The sequence below is a fragment of the Passer domesticus genome, chromosome 8 (assembly GCF_036417665.1).
Source record: "Passer domesticus isolate bPasDom1 chromosome 8, bPasDom1.hap1, whole genome shotgun sequence".
In the NCBI taxonomy this organism is placed as follows: Eukaryota; Metazoa; Chordata; class Aves; order Passeriformes; family Passeridae; genus Passer; species Passer domesticus.
In genome coordinates this window covers 6,028,299-6,047,826 of record NC_087481.1, presented here as the reverse complement: position 1 = coordinate 6,047,826, position 19,528 = coordinate 6,028,299, and the positions used below count along the sequence as shown (strand labels likewise).

At 52.3% G+C, this 19,528-nt stretch overlaps 2 protein-coding genes across 2 annotated transcripts in view; one reads left to right on the top strand and one right to left on the bottom strand.

Moving 5' to 3' along the window:
- Positions 1-19,528, top strand: part of LOC135306203 (zinc finger protein 850-like) — a 375,138-nt gene that overhangs the window by 209,225 nt on the left and 146,385 nt on the right. The window lies entirely within an intron of this gene.
- On the bottom strand, positions 10,333-12,528 carry LOC135305613 (zinc finger protein 664-like). The gene is made up of 3 exons (XM_064429349.1): positions 11,963-12,528; positions 11,741-11,819; positions 10,333-11,556 (listed from the first exon to the last, which is right to left on the bottom strand). Exons 1-3 carry the CDS (start codon positions 12,332-12,334, stop codon positions 10,886-10,888), a joined length of 1,122 nt encoding a protein of 373 aa, XP_064285419.1. The 5' UTR covers positions 12,335-12,528; the 3' UTR covers positions 10,333-10,885.

The following is a 19,528-nucleotide window of genomic DNA, read 5'->3' as shown; positions in this document are numbered from 1 at the left end:
AGAACCCAGCCCCAGTGTTGCAGGGGCAGTCACCAGAGGCCAAGGCCAGCCAGACTTGACAGTACTGGCAGATTTTGCCTGGCAGCAACCCTTGGATATACAGAATTTTGGAGGTAGAATCCCAATTTAAGACATGGATACCCAGAGGAGAAAAACAATTATTTTATGTAGGAAGGAGGGCGCAGAACATGGGTGTTTGAAGGGCAGATGAAAGGTGGCCATCAGAGGCTTAGGCCAAACAGACCTCTCTGTCCTGGTAGGTTTTGTCTGAATGCAACCCATTGGATATATGGAATTTGGAAGGTGGAACCCCAATTTCGGCCATTTCTGCATAGATAAAAAGGACGTTTCTTTTCGATAGGAAGGAAAGCACAGAGCCCAAGTGTTTCAAAGCCTGATGAGGAGAGAGATGGCTCCTGGGAGGCCAAGCCAGCCAGACCTGTTTGTCCTGGCAGCTTTTGTCATTGAGGAATCCTTGGCTATATGGAATTTGGGAGGAGGACTCTCATTTTTCATCATGGACACCTGGAGAAGAAGGATGGTTCTTTTCTATTGGAAGGAAAGCCTTAGCCCTCTCGGGATCTCCTCCGGTCTGGTCTAGTTGGGAAGATCCCAAGGTGTGTCTCTGTTAAAAGTCTCTTTTCCCCAACCCAGCAGCCGAAGAAGGAGTCGAGAAGTCTTCAGTTCACGTTCTCAAGGTTCTTTATTATTTATCTCAAACGTTTTCTGTCTGGCCTGCCAAGGTCTGTTCTGCAGGTCGGTCTGAGGCACCCTCTCTGCCTCTCGGGCTGGTGCTATCTTTTATACTAAAAACTATGTATACTATGTTTACAGTTATTTTCCAATACCTATCACCTATGTTAGACAGTGACTTTCTACTCTAAAGCAATCTGTGACTGCCAACATCATCCTGAACATGCATGCCAGGGAGAAGAAAGAAGGACAGGGCACGCCCAAATCCCTCCATCTTGGAACCTCTGACCCCCATGTACAGAGTCCCAAACCCCCCTGTACCATGCTTCAAAATTTTTCCCTTCACCCTGTGATTGCTACTACTATGCTACTTAAAGTTTTGTGACCTGTAATTCTTCATATAAAGTTGGTAATTTTCTCCATGGGTTGAGATAGAATTCCCAGGTGTCTTGGCTTCCTGCCAGGGTCTCCAAGCCCTGCCAGGATCCAGTGCATCCAGAGAGATGTCCTGGGTTCAACAGTTCTCTAGTGTCACAATGGTCTCTCTGGTTCAATGCCACCTTGCAGTGTCACAATGGCTGCTTGGTTCCATGAATTTCCATAGTGTCAGCAATTGCCTCCTTGTTTCTGCAGTGTCACAACGGACCCTCGGTTCTTTGAGGTTCCCAAATGTCACTGGCCTCCTTGGTTCCATGTGGCCCTGCTGTGTCACCATGGCCCCTTGGTTCCATGAGTTTCTGTACTCTGGGCCATCCAATATATTTTCTTATTCTCTTGATAAAAGATCAATTGGGAGAGGTTAACACAATTGTTGTGGACTCTCAGCAAGGAGCTTACTTCTTTCTCATAGAAAGGTTGGTAGTACTCATTGCACAGCTCTCCTGGGCTCTCCAGAGCACCACCAGCAATCAGAGCCAGCACTATTACCCTTCCCAAGAGTCCGGTATGGGTCATCCTGCACAGCCTGCCCACCCGGCCTTGCCTCTTGAGGATTTTACTGAAAAGAAGTCTCCAAGTTCTTTAGAGTCTCTTGCTCCTCTGGTTAAACCTCTCTTGATCTGTCCCTGCTAATTTGGTCCCTCCTAGGGGAGCACTCTGGAGAAGATTAACCTGGGGTCTTTGGTACCAAGTTGGGATGACTTAACCAGAATTACTTATTAACAACTTTTAACTTGTACAAATTTCTTAAAACACTTCAAGACATGTTATGATTCTAAACTTTTTTCTTATGCAGTTCATCAGTCTTTTTGAATGTCAATTTTAAGTCATTTGGTCCTTTTATAATAGTATACTCAGCTGAATTAACTCCCGATGCGGTTGAATCCTGTCCTGAGTTAGGGTGTGAGGGTGGTGTAGAATCTGGTCCAATACCAGAGGGAGACACTGAAGAATCTTGTCCAATGCTCGGGAGTGAGACTGGTCCTTTAATTCTCGTGATGTGGGTCCAACCTTTTTCTCTGGTTCGCACAGCCGAATTAGTGATGAGGAGTACCTGAAAGGGGCCTTCAAATTTAGGCATTAATGGTCTATAATTCCAAGATTTTATTAAAACCCAATCTCCTGGGTTGATGTCATGTGCTTTTGTATCAAGAGGGGAGGTTTGGGGGAGGTATCCTCTTTTTCTAAGTCCTTCTAGGGTTCTTCCAACGACTTCTAAATATTTCCTTGTAGCTTCTTCTCCTTCCAGGTAGTCTCCTGTGCTATAGGGTGTTAACAAGAATGGCAATCTGAACATCATTTCATAGGGTGAAATCCCTATATCAGACCGGGTCTTGTTCTGATGCGCAAGAGCTCTAGGGGCAAACACTTTAGCCAATTCATTTTTGAGAGTTTTGTTCATTCATTCCACCCTCCCAGAACTCTGGGGGTGCCACAGAGTATGCAATCTCCATTTTATTCCTAAAGCTTCAATTATATTGTGCAATGTTTGGGCTACAAAATGTGGACCTCGGTCTGAGTCTATGGTATTCACCATTCCGTATCTGGGGATAATGTTTTGGCAAGTTAAACACTCTTTTATAATTGTTTTTGCTAGGTCATATACGCTTATGCACAGGTTATTTCTTATGAAATAATCACATAGTCCTTAGACTCTCCAGTGGGTTAATTTCTGTAGTTCTGTTAGCACCATCCCAGCAAGTGCTTTGTTTAGAAACACCCGTCCGTCAGATATTAACCACTCCCCTCGTTGCCCTTGATGTAACTTTAAATTTCACAAAATATGAGTTCTTTTTTTCTTTTTCCCTACTCGGGTGTGGTTTCTGCTCAAAAAAACCTTTTACCAGATCTTCTGCTCTTAAAGCTGCTTCCTTTGCTATCTTGATCAGCTAGCAAAGGTTTCACAACTTTAGGCTAAACAGTCTTGGGGGGGGTCCAGTTGCTCCACAGTAATAGCAGCAGCTTTCACTCAAAGGGACTCGAGGCCTCTCCATGCCTCCTGCCCCTGACAGTACTGGTGTATCCTTGCCTGCTCCTGGTGATGGACCCCCCCACTCTTTTGTGGCCTAGTACTGTAGGAAAGAGTTGTTTGCTCCCACACTTTCTCTGGCTATAGCAACCATGATCCTAGCTTTGGCTTTTGCTTTTTCTTCTTCCCTCCTTAAATACACTTTCAATGCTTCCCTCAATAACTCATTAATATCTTTTTCTTGCCAATCCTCTATCTTTTCCAGTTTTCTCCGTATATCAGGCCAAGATTTAGTAACAAATTGGACTTTTAGTAGCATTTCACCTTCGCTGGTGTCCAGGTCTGTTTTGGAGTACAATTGAAAGTTCCGCCTCAGGCGATTAAGCCAAGTGGCAGGAGTTTCATCTTTCTCCTGTATACCCTCAAATGCCAGTTTTGTATTGGTTCCTTTGGGAATTGATTCTCTGATCCCTCGAATTATCAAGGACCTGTACTCCATCATGGCCTTCCTCCCTTCCTCCTGGTTAGGGTTCCAGTTGGGATCCACTAGTGGCAATTTTTCTTCTCCTGATGGCACTTGGGGCCCTGGACGGTTATCTTTTTCCCAAACTCTTATGCTTGCCGCCCTAATCAGCCGGAACTCTTCTGGGGAAAATAATATATTTAGAATGGAATTCATCTCCCCCCAAGTGTAGAAATTTGGACCTAAAAACTGATCCACTTGGTTAGCAATGCCCACGGAGTCTTCAACTAAATTCCCTAACTCCTTCTTGAATCCTCTTACCTCAGAAGCAGTTAGAGGAGCATTTACAAAACCAACACCTCCTGCTACTCCTCCCATAGGAACTTCTCTAAGGGGAAAAAGTTTCTCTGCCTTGGAGGTCTTGGATCGGGTACCACAGTATGGCCCATCTTCAGACACAAGATTGTTCACTTGAGGGGTATTAGCATTAGCTTGGACTTGCTGTAGGTCAACGGCTATACCTGGTGATATGGGGTTACTAGATAAGGAGGCATTTGTGTCCCAGTTAGGAGGAGGTGGAGGGACAGCAGTAGGAGGGGGGGAAGAGCTTGGGTGCATGTTAGGTGGAGCTGGAGAAGGGGTGGAGCATGCAGCAGGTGGAGTAGGTATTAGTGGTGGTGCAGAAGCAGCTGAAGGAGTCGAAGGGGGTGGTGAGGGAATGGCCCCCATGGCCGCCGGGAGAAGAACTGGATCTGCTATTTGAGGTGCTCGAAGGAGAGGGTTATAAGGTGGAGGGGCATCAGGAGGCAAGTAGTCTAGTGGGTCCCACCTTTTACCAATTTCCTTAATTCTAGCATCTCCTCTTTCATTCCTTTCTTTCTTGCTCTGCACTTTACAAATTTGCACTCCTTCATTCTTTATAGCATCCAACCAACAAGCTACATACAATAATTCCTCAGGATCAGTATCTCGAGCCGTCAGATAATTACTCAGCTGTTGACACATCCACTTGTCTTTCGTCCCACACCATGGCCATCCTCCTTGCACTTCTAATTCTGGCCACACTTCTGAACAGTAATGAATCATCTTAACTTTATCTAATCCTTCTGTGCCTTCTATAAAGTCCCATTTCTCTAATAGTTCACCTAGGGAACTGTGGGGAGGTATATTCTTCAATCTTTGGCCACTTTTCTTACTACCGCACCCTCCCATATTTTTCTGCCTCTAAACCAATCACAAAGATGTCTTTTTTTCTCTAAAGGAAATATATCTTATTTAAGAAGTCTCGACCTCCTGCCAAAACTCCAATTTCACTGACCCTTTTCGTCAGGACTTTGTTGAGACCTTCGCCTTCCCTTGCCAAGACTCAACAAACAACCAAAACATAAAAAAAAATATCCTCGAGGTCCTGACCTCTGAGGTTCGCCTGATCTCCTTTGTCAGGACTTAGAGAGACCTCGGCCTCCGTTGCCAAGGCTCAAACAGTCAAACCTCGAAACCCTGGCTTCTGAGGGGGTGCCTGACCTCCTTTGTCAGGGCCAAACTGCCTGATATCCTCAATCCTAACTTCCTTCGTTAGGACCTGTATCAGGGCCTTTGGGGTGCGTGCCACTCACACAGCTATTTCCTCCGCAAGCCCGGAGGGGGATCCTCTTTACCCCTTTGGAGGCGCCTCAATCACCAGTTCCACTCGCTTCCCCCTGTTCCCGGCCGGCCCCCTCGCGGGGGTGCGGAACCGCGGTACTGAGGGGTCCTCACTCGCTTCGAGGGGCCGAGCTGCCGGCTCTCGTCTCACTCACACACACTCGCTCGCCTCCCTCTCCTGCCGCCGGATATTCTCACCTATCCGACGCTGCTCCGTGTCACTGTCCCAAGCCGATCTTCTCTGGTCCTGATAGCCAGCTGTCCTGCAGGTCCAGGGTGGGCGGCCGTCCCAGTCCTGGTGTCCTCTTCAGGCGTGGCTATCCCGGACGAGCTCCCAAGCTGAAATAAATGGGCAGGAGATCTTTCTCCTTTTTAATGCCTTTATTAAGAAGAATCAGCTCAGGTGGGAAGAAATCGACGGGCTGCGCCCTCGCCGCCGCTGCTCCCAGGCGTGGCACGAAGCAGGAGGATGATGCAGTTTTGTCCGCTGGTCTGCAGACAGAACTGGGGACTCTGTCCTCACGCGAGAGTCGTTGAGTCCTTGGTTTGTTGGTTTAGAAACCCGGGGGGTCTCTTTCATCAGTTTCTTTTCAGGTTAGGATGAGAAATAAAAAGATTCAAGCAGGTACGGGACAATGCTCCCATCCTTAGACGTCACTTTAAGTCACTTATTGGCTCGTGATTTTAGGGGTTTTTCTTATAAAAACTGTAAAACTGTAAAAACCCAGGGTGCACTGCATTTGTCATTTGCATGTTGTTTCTGGTGTCACTGCCCATCTCTTTACCCTGGAGGGTTTCCCTTGGTATCTCCTTGGCATACAGCTAGCATCAGGGAAACAATCAGTTAATCACCCGCCATCAACGAGTGATTAAGGGCTTTTCTTGGCAGGGAACCTAAAGGAGTCTGACTCGGTCTGGCTTGGTTTTTTTAACTCTGAAACTTAAAAAAAATACAACTATCTATTCATAACAGGGAATACCTGGGGGGCGCTTGGGGAGCTCCAACTGGGCTCTTTAGGGCGCGGGGCACGGCACGAGTTTTAGGTGCAGGGCTGTGCTATGAGGAGCTCTGGGGCCGCGGGGGATGAGAGGAGATGAATTCCCAGAAGTGGCTGTACCGGGCATCTGTGGGGCTGGGAGCACTCAGGGGATCCGGGGACTCTTTTGAGGGGTCCCGAATGGGCTCTGAGGGGCACTGAAGGATCCTGGAGTGTCTGGGGACACTTAAGAAACAGATGGGGGCGGATACTGGGGTGGGGTCTGGGGAGCGCGGGGCATGACGGGCGTTGTAGTCCCAGCTCCAGTGGGGCGCTATCGGGCCGCATGGCATGGCGGGAGTTGTATGGAAAATAGAAAATATGGCACTGACACCAGGCACCGCCTTCGACAGTCCCAGACCGGCGCTGATTTGCAGCAGGTTTTGATGGGCGGGAGCCTCGGCAAATGGGAGGCGGTGGAGGCGGGAACAGCCCATTCACCCTCTCCAGTCCCTCCCAGTACAGCCCAGTTTATTCCCAGTACAGCGCCTGTGCCCCTTCAGTACCTCCCAATACCCATGAGTACATTCCCAGTCCTTCCCAGTTCCCCCCTGTGCCATGCATAGTATGCTCTAGTGTCCCCCAGTCCTTCCCACAATGTTCCCAGTATCCCCAGTTTTCTCTAGTATCCCCCAGTACCACTCCCAGTATGTCCCAGTGTGTACCCTTGCAGTCCACCTCATTCTGCCCAGATTGCCCCTCAGCATTCCCTGTGCTCCCAGGTTGTCCCAGTCCTCCCCAATGTCACTCCCAGGATGTCCCAGTGTCTCCCACAGTGTTCCAGGGCTCCCCAGTATGTCCCAGTCCTCCCCAGTGTTTCCAAGCACAGTTTAATTTCTCAGGGTTGCCGTGGCAGCCAAACCCAGCAGTGGGGTCAGGGCAGTGTCCATGGCCACAGCCCCTTGCAGTGGCCCAGTGCAGCTTGGGCTGATGATCCACCCTCACAGCTGGCCCAGAGCAGCTCTGCAGTGGTTTTGGTGGCACCTTGGGCTGGCACACACCTGAGGAGTGTGTCTGTTTTCAGTGGGGAAACTCAGGAGTTTGAGATAGCTTCAAAAATTACAAAAAGGGAAAACCCCTCTTAGGCTGAGTGCAGCCAGCTCTCCAAGCCCAGCAGGTCCCAGGTGAGTGAGGTAAGACAGGATGCGGCTGGGGAATGTGGAGCAAGGCTGTCCACACTGGGTCAGAGCTCAAGGCACAGCTTCTCTGAGCAGGCCAGAGCGCCTGAGGAGAGACCCTGGGTCAATATCAATCACAGAATGCTGCAAATGCCTCTGCTCTGAAGAGAAATGTAATAAAATAAACCCTTTAAAATAGGCATGTGTATGTCTTACAAGCTCTTTGCAATCTTTCTCCATCACTAACTAGGAAAACTTTAATGACTCTCTCAGGGCTTTGGTGTTGTTTACCTCAGACTCAGTCCCTCAGAGAGTGTTCAAAGAACTTCTCAAAAACTCAAACGTAAATTTAAACTCCAAAGTTTCTTGAAGTTTTAATGGGTCTCACTGAGGGACATGACTGAGAAAGTGTCCCCAGGTCCCAGTTAGAGCAGAACACTGGAGGCAGTGATGACAGGTGGGGACAAGCAAGGCAAAGGTGTCTCTGGTGCTGAGTAAACCTGGATGTGTTTCAGGAATGCAAAGGGCCAAGGCCTGAGCCCCAGCCCCTGACAAGGCAGATCCTGTCCCTCCCTCCTTGCTCAGGGCTCTTCCCGGGATGAGCACTGGCATGTGGGGATGTGCAATGCCAAGGGCAGCACCATGGGACGGCCCCTGCCAGGCTGCTGAGCAGGGACAAGGAGGCAATAAGGCCCCAGGCCTGCAAGGGTCACTTGTCTCCTGCTCCTGGCTCAGGCCCAGGGCCAGCAGCCATGGCCAAAGTGCTGCCCAAGTTGGCTCTGTCAGGGCCTTGCAGCTGCTGCCCATCCCTGTGCCCTGTGCAGCCCAGGCTGTCCTACGGTGTTCCTGCCCTGCGCCTCTGTCCCTGCAGGCTGTTGTCATCCCCCGGCTGCCCCACCTGGCTGGCCCCTTCCTTTGCTGACAGCTCTGCCTCCTGCCTGCCTCTGCCTGCCCACACAAAGCCTTGGGCTACTCCAGGCTTCTCCTGGGGGATGTGTTGCACCACAGCCCTGCCCTGGCAGGGAAATGCTTTTCTCCTGGTGTCCAGTCTGGGCCTCCCCAGCTGCCCTTGGTGCCTCTCTCTGTTTTATACAATGAAGAAAAACTCCAGCCTCCCTGAAACCACCCTTCAATCCCTCCTAGGCTACTCCTGTTCTGTCCTCAGTCTCCACACCACTGAGCTCAGAACCATCAGACTCTACCTGCTGGTTATGTGATGAGGCCTCCAAACCCCATCTTGGGAGATTTCTGGGTCCTCTCCAAGGTCTGTGAAAATGGAAAATAGTGATCAAAAGTATTTTCTCCCAAATCATGCAGTGGCAGAAGAAGGGTCAGTATCTCTGCACTGAATGCGGGTGGATTTACATTTGTTAAAGAGAGGAAATATTTTACAATGATGAGAGTGGCACAAAACTGCAACTGTTTTTCCAGAGAATTGGATGCCCCACCACAGGAATTGTCCAAGAGCAGGAACTTTGTGCAGACTGACATAGTGAAACCCTGTCCCCTCCCCAAGGACAGAATACCTGTTGTGTGGGTTCTCTGATGTGCTGGGTGCCCTCACAATGCTTCTGGCCAGAATGTCTGCTGAGGACATCCAGGCTGCTGCAGGGGCAGTGACCTCACAGCCATCACCATGGCAGCCCTGTCCCCTTGGCCTGGCTCTCCCTTTTCCTCTGCCCCTGCCTTGTCTCTGCTGGCATGAAGAGTTTTGTCATTCATATCTTGTCCCCAAGGTGCGGGGGCCAATGGCTTCCCAGGCAGGCTCAGGCTGGCATTGTTGGGGTGTCCTGTGCAGGGCCAGCAGTTGGACTCCAGGATCCTGCTGGGTCCCTCCCAGCTCATCCAATTCTGTGGATCTGGGGCTACAGGGGGCCGGTGATGGTTGCCATGGAAACTGACCATAGGAAGGGGGCTGGTGATGGTTGCCCACTAAGGATTAGATTTGTCACAGGCCCTCAGAGGGGTTCCATGGGGACTTTCCAAGACTCTCCAAACTGTTCAAGAGCTGGAATGTCACTGGCAGAGACAGGGTCTCCATGGACACCTCCCAGGGGTTTCTGGGGATGGTAAAGAGGTTTTAAAAGGGGATGGGGTCTCCTTCTGATGAAGGCAAAGTCTTCCTCAATTTGACCTCTTTATATATGACTTGTTGGCAGGCATTCCAACTCCATGGTCATAGCTCAAATTTCAGGTTCGAGGTGCAGGCCATAGTCGTCTCCTTTTCAACAATTCAATCCACATCCCATCCTGCTGCTTTAAACACAGTAAAGACAAGCAGGTGATTTCTGACAGGCAGATATATTGCCCTGGTCTTAACTACTTTATCTGCTAATAATTGACTATCCCTTATTATTTCTACTTCTCTTGCAATACTCTCCCCCCTAAATCTAAATCTAGGTAACTTTAGATTTTAACTCTTGCGACTTCTTTTAAACCCTTAATTCACCATCCCCAGCCGCCTGTTGCTATGCTCAGTCCCTTGGCAGCTCCATGCAGACCCCAGGCCAGGGGTGGTTGCCACGGACACCAGCTCAGGCCTGCAGCCAGAGCCCGTTGCCATGGCAACCATTGGCAGTCCCATCCCCAGGGTCATGGGATCCCAGATCCACAGAACTGGCTGAGCTGGGAGGGACCCATCAGGATCCTGGAGTCCAACTGCTGGCCCCGCACAGGACACCCCAACAATGCCAGCCTGGGCCTGGCAGCGCTGGCCAAATACTGCTGGAGCTCAGAGAGCCCTGGAGCTGGGAGCCTTCCCTGGGGAGCCTGGGCACTGCCCCAGCAGCCTCTGGGGAAAAACCTTTTCCTGAGATCCAACCTCAGCCTGCCGGGACTCAGCTGCAGCCGTTCCCTCCAGTGCTGTCCCTGGGCACCAGAGGGAAGAGGTTCCCACAGCCCCAGCCAGGGACCTGCTCCCAAGGCTGTTGCCATGGCCACCAGGGCTGGGACCAGCTGGGATGCTCGGTTTCCACGGGCCGGGGTTCAGAAATGGGATTCCCCAATTTCCTGCTCCTGCTAAAACCACGCTGCTGCTCGCTGCCATCCCGCCTTCCATGGAAATCACAAAAATCAAGGATCCCAGGCAGGGATAAGAACAATTTACTGGGAACAGCAATAAGATAAAGAACAAACAAGAACAGAAACAATACTGGTAACAGAAGGGAAAAGAAAAACTATTTACAGGGAAAACCAAAACACAACTCACTGGATCATCCTGGCCACATATTTCCTCCGGCCTGGGAAGGACACCCTTCTCCTCGGGGAGAGAGAGACCCTTTCCTGCCGCTGACAATGACCTGAGGAGAGAATTAATGCAATGACACAGCCCTAGCCAGACCCCCATGTTCTTCAATCCCGCATCAGGTCATTGGCAGGGGTAGGAAAAGGGACAGGTGTCTTCCCAGTATGGATTACAATGAACATGGATCACACGTCTCTTCCCAACATGGGTACTCCAATTGGGTATGAAGCCGGAGCCAGGCACGAAGCTCTCCCCTCAGGGACATTTGCAGGGCTTGCCTTACCGGTGCTTCCGTAGGTGTCTGTTCAAGTCAGAGCTCTGGGTGAAACTCTTCCCACACTGGGGACACTCGTAGGGCCTCTCCCCACTGTGGATGCGCCGGTGCCTGACGAGATGGGAGATGTACTTGAAGCCCTTCCCGCAGTCGGGGCAGCAGAAGGGCCTCTCATCTGTGTGAATCCGCTCATGTATGAGGAGACTGGAGCTGGTGTGAAACCTCTTCCAACACTGGGCACACTCGTAGGGCCTCTCCCCAGTGTGGATGCGTTGGTGGGTGATGAGTTCTGAGCTGCACCTCAAGCCCTTCCCACACTCCCCACACTCATAGGCCCATTCCCCGGTGTGGATCATCTGGTGGCGGATCAGGGTGCTGCTCTGCCTGAAGCTCTTCCCACACTCCAAGCACTTGTAGGGCTTCTCCCCATCATGAGGCTGCTCCTGCATCACCAGCTCTGAGCTCTGGCTGAAGCTCTGTCCACCTTCTTGGCACAGGGTGGGGCTTTCCTCCTCAGAGCACACTGGGCTGGGTTTGCAGCCCCTTCTCCTGTGGGATCTCTGGAGCTTTCCCTCTCTGTTGGATTCCTGGGCCGTCGAGCTGCTCAGAACAGCCTCTTCCATAAGGTTCTTCTTTGGGGATTTGTCCTCCCTGCTCTCCATCCTCAGCTCCTTGTCTGGGGGAGGAAGGACAAGGAGAGGATGGGATTTGCCTCCCTGCCAGAGGGAAGGGCAGGAGATCCCCCAGTCCATTCCTGGCAGGACTATGTCAGAAGTGGGGTTGTCCTGCAGCCAGGGGAATTGCTGGGCTGGGAGATGGAGCAGATGAGAAAGGGAAAGGGGCACTGACTTCCTCCTCACCTGCCTGCGTGTCCCGGGGCTTCTTCCTCTTCCTCACAGCCTCCTCCTCCATCCGGCCAGGGTTTGGGAATGAGAAATCCTGGTTGGGGAGAAACATAATGTATGAGCACATTGGGTTAGGGGGTTCCTCCTGCCCAAGTCTATCTCTGGTGTTGCGGAACATCCACAACGAGCCCCGGTGAGCAACCTGCACTCCCAGAGCCCGGAGCACGCTTGCTTAACCTGCTGATGGACGAGGCCAGAGACGAGTCTGTGCGCACAGCTCCAAACACAGTTTATTGCAATGCAGAGGATCCAGGGACAGAGACAAAATGGGGCTGAGGACACAGGGTTTGATAAGAGGGGAAGGGGCGGGTCTGAGGGCCAAGGGCCAATGGGAACTGAGCACAGGTGGTGCAGAGGAGGGGCAGCCAACTGGGGAACCAATGAGGTAACAGGGGCGGAGCATTGCAGTAAACCGGGACCAATGGGGGACAAGAGATGGGAGAACATCCTAGGGGAGTACATATAAGGAAAAAAGGGCAGCTGGACTGGGTGATACCAATGAAGCTTGCTGCATTCATGTGAGCCTGAAAATGCTGATGGTGAGAGCATTGTCCTCAGAGGGGTGTCTCTCTCTGACCCTGGTCACCTTTGCCCTGAGGTATTACAGTTACAGTGTTGGGCCCCTGCGCCTGCAAACTCTAGAACTCACTGGGAATCTGGTGCCTGTGTAAACCCCAAAACACTGAGATTCAGTCCCCCAAAATGCACAAATGACCAAGATTCAGCAAAAACACCCAACCTTGGTTTCTCCTCTCTGGTCTTTTCCACTTTGGGCTCCTGGAGGCCACTCCCCTGTCGGGGTTGCTGCGGGTCAGGTTTGTATTGGTGTTCCCCTTCTCTGGGCTGCTGGGGCTCCTGGCAATCCCGCAGGTTCCCTTTCTCTGGGCTCACCACTTTGGCATCAGAGGCGTCCCAGGGGTCAGCACTGTCCGGGGTCCCTGTTTCAGGGTCCTGGGGTATCCATGGCTCCCCCCTGTCCATGCTGCCAACATGTCCAGGCTCCTGGAGCACCCCCAGCTCTCGCATTGCCCGTTTCTGCTCCCCCCAGTGCCAGTTTCCCTGCCAGCCCTGCCGGTCCCGGGCGATCCCCAGGTGGCTCTGGGCTGACAGTGCAGCCCCTGGGCCGGGCAGAGCCAGCCCCAGCACGGGGGGACCCTGCATCCTCCGCTGCCTCGGCAGCCGCGCCCAGCGCCGGGCACAGAGCTCGGGCAGCCCCCGCCGCCCCCTGCCCAGGGAGCCCCGGGACCCCCGCAGCCGGGGCTGGCTCTGAGCGAGGCGGCCCCGAGCCCGGCTGCGTGGCCAGGGGGGCACGGCGAGCCCGGGGCCTCTGTGCCAGCGCTTCCCCCGCTCTCCCTCAGCCTTTGCCCGGCCCGGCCCCCGAGCACAGAGCTCTGCCCGGGGCTCCCGGCCCGAGGGGCGGCTCCGGGCCCGCCCGGCCGCTCCCGGCTCCCACAGCCCGCCCGGGGCCGCCAACAAAACATCCCAGCAACAAACCCACAAACCAACCCCTGCCACCCTGTCCTGCTGCGCCTTCCCAGGGACCCCAACCCCGCGGCAATGCCCCCGGTGCATCGGGACAAAAAGCTGCTCCAGCCCAGCCCCTCGGCAGCCCCAGCTGCGGCCTGTCCCTGGCACAGCGATCCCGGCAGCTGCCCAGCTGTCGCAGCTGTGGCTCTGGAGCAGGGAGGCTCTGCGGGACCCCCGGGCTGGGCCCCCTCCCAGCCCGTGCCCACCCCGCACCTTCAGCCCGGCCTCTCTCGCTGCTCCGGCTCCTGCACAGTCCCCGCTCTCCATTCCTTGGCCCCCTGGGCTGTCCTCTGGGGCTCCTACAGCACCCGGCAATGGAAAACAATCTATTTTGGTGCATTCCGGGTGAAGCCACAACTGAAACTTTGTTCCTTTGGCCTGGCTGCAGAGACCTCCAGGGCGTTTTCTGCACACAGTCCCAGCCCCCAGCGCTTGCTAAAGGCGCTCCCTGCAAATGTCACTGTGCCAGGGCCCTGTCCTTGCTGTCACCTGCTGGGGCTGGCCATGCACAGAGCTCCCGGACTTGCATTTCCAGCTGCTGTGCAGCCAAAGCTGAGGCACCTGCACCTGCCTGAATGCAAAAACTGGAATAGGTGCCTCTCTCTCCGGGGGAAATCTCCCCTCCTTTGCCGGCCCCTGGCAATGCTGCCATTCTCTGCTGCTGCTGTTGCTGCTGGGGCACTCGGGGCTCAGGCTGAGCAGCAAAGGTGACCCTGAGCCAGGAGCTTTCCTTGGCTGCAGCAAAGCCTCGGCACACAAAGCCCTTCTCGGCGCTGTGCCCTGAGCCAGGAGGGATTGTGCCAGTCGAGCTGACCCGAAATATCTTCTCCCAGGCAGTTTTAGGACACGCACCATGGAAAAGCCAGAGCCCACTCTCAGCTTTGCGCAGTCCTCCAGAAGAATCCTGTGTGTGAAGCAGCCTGGGAACAGGGTTTGGTGTCAGGGGAGGGGAGCTCAGAGCCCTTTTCTGCCCTGTGGGCTGAGGCTCTGCATTTCCAATGGCCCTGCAGCTGCAAAGGGGCCTTTTTGGCTCAGCTGAGAACAGTTCTGCTGAGAGCCTGTCCTAAACCTGCTTTTCCTGCAAATGTGTCCAAAGGAAGCCTCATTTTTTTGCCACCCCAGGTCTTGTGTGTGGGCAGGTGTGACTGCTGAAGGATGGAACAGCTCTCCTGGGGCTGAGTTCTCTTATTCTTGTTTTGTTTTTTTTTTTTTTGTTTTTTTTTTTGTTTGTTTTTTTTTGTGGTTTTTTTGTTTTTTTTTTTTTTTTTGTTTGTTTTGTTTTTGTTTTTTTTTTTCCTTTGGTTTTATTGTTTGTTTTGGTTTGTTTGTTTTTGTTGGCTTTTGGGTTTTGTTTTTGTTTTTTTTTATTGGTTTGGGATTTTTTGTTTGTTTGTTTATTTTGATGGTTTTGTTGTTTGGGTTTTCGTTTTTGTATAGTTTTATTTGTTTTTTTGTTGGCTTTCTGTAACTGCGTCTGACACTTGTCTGTGGCACTGTGCAGGTGGCCAGGGGGACCCTCCCCAAGCTGTGTGCAGAGGAATCCACATCAGCCCAGGCCGGGCTGGGCAGTGGCCGCTCAGTTCCATGGACTGGACGCGGCTCTGGACGCTTCCCTTGGAGCGTCTGCAGGGAGGGAACACTGGGGCTGTCACCGCTGGGGTGTCACAGACAGGGGAACGCTGGGGCTGTCACCGCTGGGGTGTCACACACAGGGGAACGCTGGGGCTGTCACCGCTGGGGTGTCACACACAGGGGAACGCTGGGGCTGTCACCGCTGGGGTGTCACAGACAGGGGAATGCTGGGGCTGCCCTGCTCCTGCCCTGTCCCCAACAGCTCTGCCAATGCCTGGAGGGGACACAAAGGCTGAGCCGAAGAGTGACAATTGCAGAAGGGGCTGAGCTGGCAGGGGCCCACTGGGATCACTGAGTCACAGAATCACAGAATTACTGGGTTGGAAGGGACCTTCAGGAACATTGAATCCAATCCATGCCCTAACACCACTTCAGGTAAACCCTGGCACCAAGTGCCACATCCAATCTTTTTTTTAAGAAACATTCAGGGGTGGTGACTCCACCACCTCCCAGGGAAAACCAATCCAATACTTTATTACCCTTTATCTAAAAAACTTTTTCCTAATATCCAACCTCTATTTCCCTTGGTGCAGCTTAAGACTGTATCCTCTGGTTCTGTCAGTTGTTGCCTAGAGAAGGAGACTGACTCCCACCTGACCCCCACCTGACTACCACTTGAGGAAGCTGTGGAGAGTGACAAGGTCACCTCTGCATCTCCTTTCCTCCAGGATAAACAACCCTAGCTCCCTCAGCCGCTCCTCACAGGATTTGTGTTCCAAGCCCCTCACCAGGCTTGTTGCCCTTCTCTGGACATGCTCCAGCCCCTCCATGTCCCTCCTAAACTGGGGGGCCCAGAACTGGACACAGCACTCGAGGTATGGTGCCAGAAGAGGGGAAGAATGCCAAGTACACCAATGTCAAGTACGGGGGAAGAATGACCTCCCTGCTCCTGCTGGCCACACCATTCCTGATCCAGGCCAGGAGCCATTGGCCTTCTTGCCCACCTGGGCACACTGCTGGCTCATGTTCAGCCGGCTGTCAAGCAGTACCCCCAGGTCCCTTTGTGCATGGCCACAGTCCAACCACACCATCTCCAGCCTACAACATTGCAGGGGGTTATTGTGGCCAAAATGCAGGACTTGGGATGTCAAGTTATTAAACTTCATCTTATTGGACTCTGCCCATTCATCCAACCATTCCAGGTCTGCCTGCAGAGCCCTCCTACCTTCCAACAGATGGACACACGCTCCCAGCTCAGTGTCATCTGCAGATTTACTAATGAAAGACTCAACCCCCTCATCCATGTGGTCAGTAAAAACAATGAACAGAGCTGGCCCCAGCACAGAGCCCTGAGGGACAGCACTGGTGCCTGGCTGCCAGCTGGATGCAGCAGCGCTCACCAGCACTCTCTGGGCCGGCCATGCAGCCAGTTCTGAACCCAGCACAGAGTGCTCCTGTCCCAGCCCTGGGCTCCAGCTTTTCCAGGAGTGAGCTGTGGGAGACAGTGCCAAAGGCCTTGCTGGAGTCCAAATAGACACATCCACAGCCTGTCCTGCATCCCCCAGGAGGGTCACCTGGTCATAAAAAGAGACCAGGTTGGTCAAACTCGACCTACCCCTCCTGAACCCCTGCTGGCTGGGTCTGATACCCTGGCCATGCTGTAAGTGCTGGGTGATGACACTCAGTATAAACTGTTCCATTTCCTTACTGGGTACTGAGGTCAGGCTGACTGGCCTGTAATTACCAGGATCCTCCTTCCCACCCTTGCTGTGAATGGGCGTCACATTGAGCAGCTTCCAGTCATCTGGAACCTCCCCAGTGAGCCAGGACTGCTGGTAAATGATGGAGGGTGGCTTGGCAAGCTCATCTGCCAGCTTCCTCATCACCCTGGGGTGGATCCCATCTGGTTCCATGGATTATGAACATCCAAGCAGCTCAGCAGTTCTCTGACTGCCTTCTCTTGGATAATGGGGGGACCATTCTGTTCCCTGGCACCATCTACCAACACAGGAGGACAGTTGTCCTGGGGACAAGCTGTCTTCCACCAAAGACTGAGGCAAAGACTGTGTTAAGCACTTCTGCCCTCTCCTCATCTGCAGTTGCTAAGTTCTCTCCCTCATCCAGTATAGAACAGAGGTTGGTCTTACCCTTCCTTTTCCCATTAATATACTTGTAAAAACATTTTTTATTATCCTTTACAGAAGTCGCCATTTTAAATTCATAATGAGCTTTGGCCTCCCTGATTTTTTTCCTATATGCTCTAGAAGCCCTCTTATATATTTCCTGAGAGACCTGACCCTCCTTCCAAAGATGATTCATCCTCTTTTTATTCTTAAGGTCCTCCAAAACCTCTCTCCCCATCCCGGCTGGGCGATTGCCTCGTCGCCTCATCTTTCAGCACACAGTGACAGTCTGTTCCTGTGCCCTCAAGGTCTCTGTTTTGAAGCATATCCACCTTTTCTGAACCCCCTTGCATTTAAGGGCTGCTTCCCAAGGAACTCTTTGAATAAGCCTCCTAAATAGGCCAAAGTCTGCTCTCTGAAAGTCTAGTATAAAAGTCTTGTTAATGTTCCTCCTGACTTCACCAAATATCAAGAATTTTATAATCTTGTGATCACCCTGCCCCAAGTGGCTTCCAACCACCACATCTCCCATCTCTATTTGCAAACAACAAGATCTAACACAGTACCTCCCCTGGTGGGCTCACTCACCAGATATGACAAAAAGTTGTCCTCCACACACTCTAAAAATTTCCTGGACTGCCTTTTTTCTTCTGTATTAAGTTCCCAGCAAATGTCGGGCAAATTGAAGTCAGCTACAAGAACAAGGGCTGATGATCCAGACACATTCTCTAGCTGCTTACAGAATGAGTTGTCCACCTCTTCTTCCAGGCTGGGTGGACGATAACAGGCTCCCAGTAGGATGTCAGCCTTGTTGGCCTTCCCCCTAATTCTCACCCACGGGCATTCAACTTCATCATTACTTTCAACATCCATAGCATCAAAGCCCTCCCTAATATAAAGGGCCACTCCTCCACCTCTTGTATTTTTTTTTATCTCTTCTGAACAGTTTCTAGCCATCCAGTGCAGCACTCCAGCCATGTGAGTCATCCCACCACATTTCCATTATGGCAATTACACCACAGCTCTGCTGCTGGGCCATGGCCTCCAGCTCTTCCTGTTTGTTACCCATGCTGCGTGCACTGGTATCCATGCCCCTCAGCTGGGCTGCTGATTTCACCCCTAATTCAGGCTCACTCAGCCATTGGGCCTGCTTCCAGACAGCCCAGCTGCATCCCCTTCCCCCTTCAGACCTAGTTTAAAGCTCTCTCAACAAGTTCTGCCAGTTCATAGCTAAAAACCTGCTGCTTCTTAACAGAGAGATGGAGCCCATCTGGTTGCAGCAGGCCAGGTACAGTAAAAGTTGCCCCATAATCAAAATTCTGCATTCAAAATTCAACATCAACTCTTAAGCCACTTGTTAATAATTTGAGCTCTTCTATTCCTTTCACTGCTCTTCTTAGCCTCCAAAGGGACTGAGGAAAAGACTACTTGTGCCTCTGTCCTATTAATCATCTGACCCAATGCCCCAAAGTCCCTTTTAATTGCCCTGACACTCCTCTTTTCAGTCTCATCACTGCCAGCCTGGAGTATCAGCAGTGGGCAATAATCAGAGAGCTGAATCAGCCCAGGCAGTCTCTCAGTGATATCCTGTACCCAGGCCCCAGGGAGGCAGCAGACCTCTCTGTGGGGTGGGTCCGGTTCATATATGGGCCCTCTGTTCCCCTCAGAAGGGAGTCACTCACCACGATTATACTTCTTTCCTTTTTGATGTTACAGGTGGTAATCCTTCTCAGACATGAATCATAATTTGGGAGGCTCACTGGGCAGATAATTTTCTTCTAAATCATGCGGTTGACTCTCTAGATCCAGGGGCTCATAGCTGTTCTGAAGTGGCACCTGGCTGGGGAGTGGGGGCCAGAAGGAATTTTTATTATTCCCTCCTCGAGTAGATATCCACTCCTACTCCCCTTCATCTGCCAGGTGTCCTTCTATTATCTGACAGTGAGAGGCATAAAAGAGAGTGGGAACCAAGGAGAGCATTGCTGTGCTGCCAGACCTCATGGAACCAAGGATCCACTGGGACACTGCAGGGCCTTGGGGGACCACGGCGCCATTGTGACACTGCGGGACCCAAGGATCCAAGGGACTTTGTGACACCAAGGGGTTCCATGGAAGCAAAGGGACATTGTGACTCCGGGAGGCCGCATGGAATCATGGAGACCATTGGCACACTCTGGGGCCTCAAGGAACTGTGGTGACACCAAGCTGGGTGTGAGTGTGGATCTGCTGGAGGGTAGGAGGGCTCTGCAGAGGGCCCTGGACAGGCTGGATCCAGGGGCCAAATCCAACAAGGTGAGGTTTAACGAGTCCCAGTGCCGGGTCCTGCACTTTGGCCACAACAACCCCTGCAGCGCTACAGGCTGGGGACAGAGTGGCTGGACAGCAGCCAGGCAGAAAGGGACCTGGGGGCACTGATGGACAGCAGGCTGGACATGAGGCAGCAGTGTGCCCAGGTGGCCAAGAAGGCCAATGGCTCCTGGCCTGGATCAGGAATACTGTGTCCAGTGGGAGCAGGGCAGTA

Coding starts and splice junctions, on each gene's coding strand:
- LOC135305613 (XM_064429349.1), bottom strand. CDS start 12,334: ATGCTCTCACCATCAGCATTTTCAGGCTCACATGAATGCAGCAAGCTT. Junction 11,820..11,962: donor CTGGCCTCGTCCATCAGCAG/GTTAAGCAAGCG, acceptor CTCCCCAACCAG/GATTTCTCATTCCCAAACCC. Junction 11,557..11,740: donor GCCCCGGGACACGCAGGCAG/GTGAGGAGGAAG, acceptor TTCCTCCCCCAG/ACAAGGAGCTGAGGATGGAG.